The following is an 8,936-nucleotide window of genomic DNA, read 5'->3' on the forward strand; positions in this document are numbered from 1 at the left end:
AAAAAAAATGGGACACGAATAACCCATAGGTCTAAATCAGAATAGTTTTGGCCCAGTTATTCAAGTTTTTCGTAAATTTTTGAAAAAAGTAAAAAAAAGCATCAAAATCTCATTCTTACGAACCTATCGTTTGACACTTTTCATGAATTTGCCAGAAGAAAAACTCCGGACTAATTAGTCGCGTCTGGGCCCCAATAACAAGAATCCGAAAGCGGAAATTAATTTTTTTTTACCCGATCAAAAGTTATTAACCTTCGCACAATAGTGTTCTCTGCAAAAGGTGTTCAGCGCTTTTTCTTCTCAACACAGAAAGAGAATTCTACTTTGTGAGGGTTATAATCCCTAAGTGCGGCCGGAGGCCGCCTATTCAGAAAGAAGTTCTGCGCAGAAATACTTCGGCTTCTTTTTATGGCAATACAGAAAGGAGAAGGAAGTGAAGGTTACAATCCGTAATTATCTAGGTGGGCTTTCAACCCCCAAAATTGGTCAAAATTTTAGAAAGGCGAAAAGGCTAGGTAAAATTCTGACGATCATATTCACCACGAGAAATGTCAAATTTTTACTTTGATCCGTCAAAATTTCCTCTTTTCTATGAATTGCCACAGGCCCTTAAAAAAGTGCTGCATTTGGTCCCTTATTTAACGATAATTTTTTTCAATAGGCGCGGCAACACTGGTGCAGACCTCAAGTAAAAGTGAAGGCTTTTGGATAAATTCACAAAATCAAAGCTTCTTTGGCAACGCTGGGGATGACGCAGCCAACGTCAAAACGAAAATAATTTTTTATAAGAAAGAAGGATAAAAGAAGAATTAATAAAGTAAATTTTTGCCTGATATTGTTTTATTTTTAAGCGTGTATTAAACAAAGTGGAGCTGCAATGAGTTTCTTTGGCAAAGTGTTTGGTGGAAAGAAAGAAGTGGCTCCTACCACAGGTGAAGCCATACAGAAACTTCGTGAGACAGAAAATATGCTCATCAAGAAGCAGGAGTTTCTGGAATCAAAAATAGAGGAAGAGCTGAACATTGCCAGGAAAAATGCTTCGAAAAACAAACGAGGTGAGCATTATTTTGCGATTTGACCATTTGGACGATGCCTTTATTTTTGCTATATCGCGATTTACGGTAATCAAGTAAATTGCGTCGCTTCCATACATGAATCTGTCAAGTGGTGGAAAAAATGACTCATTGTTGATTATTAAACATCTTTCTTTTTGTCTTCCTTTCATCTTCCTAAAATAATGCTACATACAACTACGCTTAAATCTTCAATTCCGGGACTCGTCCATTCCAATGCTTAGAACGTAATGATAGTAATCATTAATGCCTTATATTGAGTACTTTTATTAAATTATTTTTAATGTATGTATATCTGTGTTCGCATGGAAAGGTAGCTTATGTCGAAAGGCTGGCTTTAGTAAAGTGCGGCATTCCCTTTATTCTTTAAACGGCAAAGAATTTTTTGATGAGACTTAATAAGAATATCGACTTGCTAGCATCGGAGCTATTTCTTGCACGTTTATTTGCCAAAAGTTCTTCAATGGCTCAGTGCCATTGTGAGTCATTCGCAATCGTATGCTGCGAATGCCGATTCATACTAAAGCCAGCCTTTCGACATAAGTACTTTTCCATATGAACACAGATATGTATGTCGATATGTAAGTTCAAATACATTTAATTAGCTTTTCCCCGATTTGATTTTCGCTACATTTGTATGTGCTTATAAATAAATTCATACATTTGACCTGAAATTCTATATCGATGAGGTATGAAAAAAATTAAATTCGCATGTAGTGACATATTGCTCATTTACTAGAAGAATGTGACAACCAAAGTGTATTAAACATAAATACATCTTGGTGACAGCCCAGAAAACGCGATTTTCAGGAGAATATTTAGTTGACAGTCGCCATGCAGAAATGGGAGATGCATATTGGTTTGATGACATGGGGAAACTGCATCTTATCTATCCTATCAATACAGATAAACCGTTTTTATGTTTATTTGTTGTGTTGGAATATTCCGAAGGCATTATTTTCGTTCTACCATAGAACCTACTGCAAAAGGAATATTATACAGATAAACTGTTGGTAATTCTGTTTAGCTAAATTAATTTTTTTTTGAATCATAGCATCTTTATTTAAAACAAGCTGTTTAAGCTGTGGCAGTCTGTTAGTAAATGGCCAATATGTATGTACAATGTACACATGTACATATCTATGTACCAACATGTATAAAATGTTGTACTAGGTACATAAGTATGATTAAATCTACATATTCTCTTATAATTTCAGTTGCTTTACAGGCGCTTAAGAAGAAGAAGCGTTTGGAGAAGCAACTGCAGCAAATTGATGGAACGTTGTCCACGATTGAAATGCAGCGCGAAGCATTGGAAAGCGCCAACACGAACACAGCTGTTTTGACGACTATGAAAAATGCTGCTGACGCGCTTAAAGCGGCACATAAAAATATGTTAGTGCACATTTAACGCAATTTTAAAAAAACTTGTTTGTATATTTATAATTTTCGTAATTCGATATTTCAGGGATGTGGATAATGTGCATGATATGATGGATGATATTGCTGAGCAACAAGATGTGGCGCGTGAAATTTCTGACGCTATTTCAAACCCAGTTGCCTTTGGTAACTATTGCAAAGGATTTGTTGTTTACATTTGCTTATTTTAAAATTCAATATATAGGTGCTGATCTGGACGATGAAGACCTAGAACGTGAATTAGATGAATTAGAACAAGAAGAGTTTGATAAAAAAGTTATCGGCATACCAGAACCAAACGTTACATTACCCGAAGTACCGGCGGATGAGATGCCAGAGAAAGTTCCAGAGAAAAAGAAAGCTGCTGCCTCTGCTTCAACTTCGGCCGTAGATGATGGTAAAGTAAAATATATACTAAGCTATATTATTTATTTATACGTTTTTTCTTTTTAATTTTATTTAGAAAATGATCCAGATATGAAACAATTACTTTCTTGGGCTAACTAAAACATTTGTTAATCTCAACCGTACATTTGTGGACATGTGACTGAGTATTACGAACAGTGTATGTGAAACACCTTGATTTTATTGAGCGAATATGCAGGAGTTGCTTTACAATATTATAGTAGAAAGTACTAGCTAAATATGTACACACATACATACGTACACCTTACCGAACTAATATTTGCAAAAGGAAAACAATTATACTTAAATTTTGAAATACATACTGCGGGCTGAAAATTCAATTCGAAAGTACTGCCACCTAGAGTTTTGTTTATAGATTTCTATATAACGCAGTTTATATTTTCATTTTCATTTCTCATAATATGTGTGTGAATTATTGGCCAAGCAGGCACTATATCGTTATATCATAAATTTATTTCATAATTTTTATCTAATTTAAGCAAAAAATAAGGGGAAGGAATCAAATGAACGCAACAGCTGTGTTTCGTCTTGGTAGCTGCTAATGGGAGGGCGGATTCCCTTGGAAATTTCAAATTGGCGTCACTTGGCTCAGAATATAAACGATTGGCGTGCTCTTTTCAACTCGACCAGAATCGCTAAAGTGGTTACAGCAGTAAAGTATAATATATGAGTATAAGCGTCCCAACAACAGTCGGGCTTACAAACCGGAATGCCCAGATTTATATCTGGCCAGTACAGTCACTCCAGCATCACTCGCCCAAAATTGGGGAATTCGTATGCTCTTACAACCACAAGAATATATAGGTACTCTTGCTCAAATTAATAGTTACAATATTCAAAATGATATTGTTTGCCGCATATGTTTATTTATTATTTTTAAGAATTATCATTTAAAATATATCGTCGCTCGGCGCGCAATACCATGGTGAAAAAAAAAATATATATATATTATTTCACTATGCGCAATACCTCGTACACGTCAAATTCAATACCACGTAAAAGGTAGTCCGGAAATTAAAAAAAAAAAAAAAATTATTTTCTAAAAATTTTGAATGAAAGGTTGATGAAAATTTTTTGAAGTTTGATTAAAGTTCGTGAGGTTTGTGCAAGCTTGCAAACTTTTATTTATGTAATTTCTGTTGTAGATCAAACTATAGTTTAAATGAAAATTCTTAAAAATAAACAAATAAACATATCTGTTCGTATGGAACAGTAGCTTATGTCGATAGGCTAGGAAGTCAATATTCTTATTAAGTCTCATCAAAAAATTTCTTGTCGTTTAAAGAATGAAGGGAATGCAGCATTATACTACATCCAGCTTTCCGACATAAGCTACTATTCAATACGAACACATACATATTATGTATGTAAGTGACAATCAATATAATTTTGAATTTTGTAACTATTACTGTCAGCAGGTGTGTATATAAATAGCAGCTCCCTCGCGTTACTACCAACTAACAAGTTTTTATTGGATATCTTTCTATTTAGAATAATTTGCCAGTAAGAAAACCGGCTGCTTCTTAAATTTTACACAAATAGGGAAATTAATTTTTAGAATTGTAAGGTTAAAATGTATAAAATAAAGCTATTTAGCTGAAATTTCATATAACTTATTGCAAGGTTAGCGTTTTCGTACAATTTCTGATGTCTCATTGAGGGCTGGAGAACACGTGAGCAGAGCTATTACCTGTTCTATGTGCCTTACTTGCCCCAGATTTCTGTAGACAACGTTAAATACTTTTTCACCACCAAACATCGTTTGTCTAGTTGGAGTTCCCCTCGAAGGAGCATATAAGTCCGGCCTCCAATAGTCATGATTAATACTGTATCCGGCGTATGCCATTCGCACGGATCTAATCCTTCACACTCGCTTGTTTTGGCAGTGCAAACCGGATTGCACAAACAGCTCCTTTGACTGACACAGGCTTAAAGCCTCATTATGACAACTTAACTTTGCTTAGAAAATGAAAATGAAGCAGGCTTCGACGGGGCATTAAGTTACGTTAAGTTCCGGCTGTCCAAATATAAGCAACATCTATTTAAGAGAATTTTTAAGTGACAGCCTCTAAGTCACGTTAAGTTGCCATAATCAGACCTTAACGGACCAACGAGGTGACGAATTGCCTTATCAATAAAATCGGTAATCGTTCTTTTCGCCACTTTTCGATTTTTGGGAGTAAACGTACTACTTTTTATTGCAATGTACTGCCATGTACTCTCAAAAAAGGAAATTTGGAAATGTACTCCTTTGTTATTTTTGTACATCTTTTGTACTCATTCTTGCAGCTATTAATCTTTCCAAATCCCTCATGCAATGTTAAAAGCCAAAAGAATTTGGAATGTGCAAGAAGGATAAAATTTGTATCAAAACACTGGCATACAAGCTGGCGTTGCTTACATTATTTTCTTGTCAACGCCTATAGGCCATCGGCCGCGCTTAAATTTACATACATTTACTTTTTGGTAATTTGTAACAATAAATTGCACAAAAAATTAAAAAAAAAATCGTTTCATTTATTATATTCGTAGTGCTTTTTTACGAAAATAGAAATGTACTCTTTTCCTCTCGGTTTCAGAATCTGGCAACCCTAGTTGTCGCAATCATCTATCGATCATGATACAATAATCCCTGCAAGAAGCTTGACCTATGATTATCGGTAAACTTAGTGGGAAAACCGACTAAAACTTTTCGTCAGTTTAGTATGGGCTTGGGGAAAAAGTGACCACTTCTCCGGGCGTGTGATAGTGCATCCCTTTCTTGCACACACGGGCGCATTTGCCTCACAGTATGTTCACTCGCTCACACATGTCATCTAGTTGGTGATGTACAAGTGAGTTTAGCAATGAAACTATTGGGAAAATATCGCGATAATTAGTGATTTTTCTGACCTCTAAATAATTGATAAATTTGTGAATAGTTTGCAGCGAAATATCCAAATATACATGAAACGAAATTAAAAAATACAATTCGATTTAATTTATGTGTTTGTTTTATATGTAAAAATATATTGTCGAATATTAACTTAATTTTGCAAGCTTTTTCAGAGCCACTGAGCTTAGACAATTCTTCTCATTTTTCATCGGGGTCTGAATTTTCGTCGCTAAAAACATATGCCTCAGCGCTGTTTGGTCTTTCTACCTCCATTCCTAAGTTCTGCTGGAGTCACACGTTGGCTTTGCACTGTAGTCACTGACTCCACAGTCGGCCTAAGCGCACTGGCCTCAAATTATTTCTTCTCTATCCACATAGCGCTAAAAAATGTTTTTTTGCTCATTTTTTTTATATACAAATAGAATATACGGATTTTTATTAATTCTTTCTTTAAATTCACCGACTTTATTTTGCACCATAGCTAAAAATGAAGTAAAATTTTCTTTGATGTATGTATGTTTGTACATATGTATGCGACCCTACAATCGATAGGTTCTTCCCGATATGGTCAGCCGTTTTTTGCAGGGTGATAAAATCACCGGTAGTGAAATATCGATCATTACTAGTTTCATTCCTAGCTGCACATTAAAGCTTTTAGAAAAATATCGGGGGAAATAAATAAAAGTTGAATTAGAAAATCTCCTTGAAACTAATTTTTGTTGAACATGGCTAATATATCTCTAAGTGAAGCAGAGAAAACTTATATTTTACATGGCGTCGAGGTAAAACTTTTCAAAAGAGTTTAACAACTACTTATTTTTTAAGTTTACAGGGGGATTTCCGATGTGATGGACGGTCACGTCGTGATTATCGGCCTATGGAATTAGAAACCGATTTAGTCAGTAATGCTAGCGGTTCCGCGAGACTCCGTCTAGCAAACACCGATGTATTGGTTGGCATTAAGACTGAAATAGACAAACCAAATTATTTGACTCCGGATCAAGGAAAGATAGAGTTTTTCGTCGATTGGTATGAAAAGAAAAAGATCTAGACCTCTATATTGGCTTATCATTATTTTTTTTTATTTTAGTTCAGCCAATGCGGCTCCTGAGTTTGAAGGACGAGGTGGGGAGGAATTGGCTTTGGAATTGGCAGACACTTTAACAAATGCATACGAGTCTCCCAAAGCCTTTGATTTAAAATCTCTTTGTATTTTACCTGGTCAACAATGTTGGAAGCTCTTTGTCGATATTTTGGTAGATTACAGTACAGTTTCAGTAAAGTAGTAAGTTTTAAGATTCCTCATTCTAGATATTAGAGTGTGGTGGAAATTTATTTGATGCCGTGTCTTTGGCTGCAAAAGCCGCTTTATTTAATACTAAAATACCACGGGTTACCGCAGCTCTGATGGATGCCGGCGAAGCTGATTTATTAATATCGGATGATCCCTATGATTGTACGCGTATTCAAATTGAAAATTTGCCCATCTTGGTGACCGTGTGTAAAATTGGAGATTCATGTGTAGTAGATCCTTCCGCCGAAGAAGAGGAGTGCAGCATCGCCAGCGTTGTTGTAGGAGTTTCAAAAAGAAAAGACAAATGTTGGAAAATTAAATTATTCCTTTATCATATTTATTACTAATTGAAATCTATTAATTCCAGGCTATATGTCCAACGTCCATACAATAGGGGAAGGATCTTTACATAAGGATACGTTGCATAATTGCATACATTTGGGCTTATCAGCCGCGGAAGACTTGAATAACGAGTTGGAGAAAGCTTTAAAACTTGAAGAGGGGCGTGTGGGTTCCAAACGTAGAAATACCGTAGGATTTCTTAAATAAAACAAGCACACAAAAAATACAACACAATTTTGTTTTCTTGCGGTATACATGATACCAATTCTTATAAATCTACATGGGTATAATAGATTAATCCATTTGTATGCATTACCGCGAGTTCGCACTAATTACGCTTTTTATTTTGTTTGCTTGAAACAGTCTTCTTTTCCTTCTCTGGTGGTTTTGCCCCTGAGAAGAATGAGGTAATCATTTCGCTGATTTCCGGCATTTCGTTGCTTACCTATTCAAAATGTTATTTTGTACAAATATCAAAATAAATATGAATCGTGGTTCGTACTTACTTTTGGGAACTGAATATTCTCAATTTCTTTCTTTGTCTCTGGATCATTAATCATCTTCGGTAAAACAAGCATTACCAGAAGTGGTAGCACCATCATTAAAACCATTGGGCTGAACAGAAAGTCTGTTATCTGTTTTGAATAAAAAAAAAAATTAATATAAGGAGCATTGTTATAATTTTAAGTACTTTTACCTTCCATTGTTCACGAGTCTGGAAGTATTTAAAACGGGTTAGTGCCTTCATTTTTAAGGGATATGGCACTTGTATGATCTGAGAAGGCTGCACATAATTTACTTTGCGTGCACGGAATTTACCTTTGGGGTTTATTTCCACACGTATTGGTTCGTAATAGTAGTCCGGGTGGTGAACTTCTAACACATAGCTTCCGGATGGTACACTGCTAATGATAAATGAACCATCCTCGCGCAAAAATCCTTTATATTCACCGCTGTTGATGGATAATGAAGTTTCAGATAAGCCTCTGCTTTGGGTTTCGGGAGAAAATAATCTTCCTTCAATAGTAAATAGTCCTACTAGTTCCTCACTGAGATCGTCCTGCCCAATAACCAATTCACCGTTCGTGACACTAATCATAAGTGCGAGAACTCCACATACTATTACGTTCCTGATCATATTTAGTTCGTAATAATTTATTAAATGAATGCAGTCAATCTAAATACATATTAGAACTGGGATACTATCGATGTTGAAAACTGTCGCCACTATCGATAGTTTTTGAAAACTATCGATGTCAGTTTTAGCGAAACTTCTCTCTTCTATACATCTCTTAACATTACATTTTTTTATTCAAGAAAATTAACAATACAGTCGGCAAAAAAAATTTTTAGTTATTGGAATTTTTAGCAACTATAAGCTTACACCGAATTATAGTAAAATTCACACAAAATTTTTATAGAAATTCGAATTAAAAAGCTAGAAGTTTTAATGATTTTGTATTTTCTTATGTTTTGTACATCTTTTATAAAAAATTAGTAGACAGTA

General features: G+C 35.1%; 3 protein-coding genes across 6 annotated transcripts; 2 read left to right on the top strand and 1 right to left on the bottom strand.

Moving 5' to 3' along the window:
• Positions 1-734: 734 nt before the first annotated feature.
• On the top strand, positions 735-3,057 carry LOC118743505 (charged multivesicular body protein 4b). Of its 2 annotated transcripts, XM_036476230.1 has the most exons (6): positions 878-1,055; positions 1,298-1,300; positions 2,291-2,468; positions 2,542-2,639; positions 2,698-2,889; positions 2,956-3,057. In XM_036476230.1, the coding sequence occupies exons 1-6, from the start codon at positions 878-880 to the stop codon at positions 2,997-2,999; spliced, it is 693 nt and encodes a 230-aa protein (XP_036332123.1). In that variant the 3' UTR covers positions 3,000-3,057. The 2 variants fall into 2 exon arrangements, with proteins under 2 accessions (XP_036332124.1, XP_036332123.1); XM_036476231.1 differs by lacking the exon at positions 1,298-1,300 and having other exon boundaries at positions 735-1,055.
• On the top strand, positions 2,995-7,658 carry LOC118743504 (exosome complex component RRP42). Of its 3 annotated transcripts, none has more exons than XM_036476229.1 (5): positions 2,995-3,057; positions 6,619-6,822; positions 6,884-7,049; positions 7,105-7,393; positions 7,455-7,658. In XM_036476229.1, exons 2-5 carry the CDS (start codon positions 6,671-6,673, stop codon positions 7,634-7,636), a joined length of 789 nt encoding a protein of 262 aa, XP_036332122.1. In that variant the 5' UTR covers positions 2,995-3,057; positions 6,619-6,670; the 3' UTR covers positions 7,637-7,658. The 3 variants fall into 3 exon arrangements, with proteins under 3 accessions (XP_036332122.1, XP_036332121.1, XP_036332120.1); XM_036476228.1 differs by lacking the exon at positions 2,995-3,057 and adding an exon at positions 6,345-6,575; XM_036476227.1 differs by lacking the exon at positions 2,995-3,057 and adding an exon at positions 6,348-6,575 and having other exon boundaries at positions 6,626-6,822.
• LOC118743506 (ER membrane protein complex subunit 7 homolog) lies at positions 7,648-8,627 on the bottom strand. Its single transcript, XM_036476232.1, has 3 exons — positions 8,127-8,627; positions 7,936-8,064; positions 7,648-7,874 (listed from the first exon to the last, which is right to left on the bottom strand). The coding sequence occupies exons 1-3, from the start codon at positions 8,565-8,567 to the stop codon at positions 7,758-7,760; spliced, it is 687 nt and encodes a 228-aa protein (XP_036332125.1). The 5' UTR covers positions 8,568-8,627; the 3' UTR covers positions 7,648-7,757.
• Positions 8,628-8,936: the final 309 nt, after the last annotated feature.

The sequence above is a fragment of the Rhagoletis pomonella genome, unplaced genomic scaffold (genome assembly GCF_013731165.1).
Source record: "Rhagoletis pomonella isolate Grant_MI unplaced genomic scaffold, Rhpom_1.0 Rhpom_scaffold_00007, whole genome shotgun sequence".
In the NCBI taxonomy this organism is placed as follows: Eukaryota; Metazoa; Arthropoda; class Insecta; order Diptera; family Tephritidae; genus Rhagoletis; species Rhagoletis pomonella.

Bases quoted from the DNA above. Each gene is read 5' to 3' on its own strand.
- LOC118743505 (XM_036476230.1), top strand. From the start codon at position 878: ATGAGTTTCTTTGGCAAAGTGTTTGGTGGAAAGAAAGAAGTGGCTCCT. The intron at 2,640-2,697 runs GTAACTATTGCA...TTCAATATATAG, and splicing joins TTCAAACCCAGTTGCCTTTG to GTGCTGATCTGGACGATGAA. The intron at 2,890-2,955 runs GTAAAGTAAAAT...AATTTTATTTAG, and splicing joins AACTTCGGCCGTAGATGATG to AAAATGATCCAGATATGAAA.
- LOC118743504 (XM_036476227.1), top strand. From the start codon at position 6,519: ATGGCTAATATATCTCTAAGTGAAGCAGAGAAAACTTATATTTTACAT. The intron at 7,050-7,104 runs GTAGATTACAGT...TCCTCATTCTAG, and splicing joins AGCTCTTTGTCGATATTTTG to ATATTAGAGTGTGGTGGAAA. The intron at 7,394-7,454 runs GTTGGAAAATTA...TATTAATTCCAG, and splicing joins TTCAAAAAGAAAAGACAAAT to GCTATATGTCCAACGTCCAT.
- LOC118743506 (XM_036476232.1), bottom strand. From the start codon at position 8,567: ATGATCAGGAACGTAATAGTATGTGGAGTTCTCGCACTTATGATTAGT. The intron at 8,065-8,126 runs GTAAAAGTACTT...TATTCAAAACAG, and splicing joins AGACTCGTGAACAATGGAAG to ATAACAGACTTTCTGTTCAG. The intron at 7,875-7,935 runs GTAAGTACGAAC...CATTTTGAATAG, and splicing joins AGAATATTCAGTTCCCAAAA to GTAAGCAACGAAATGCCGGA.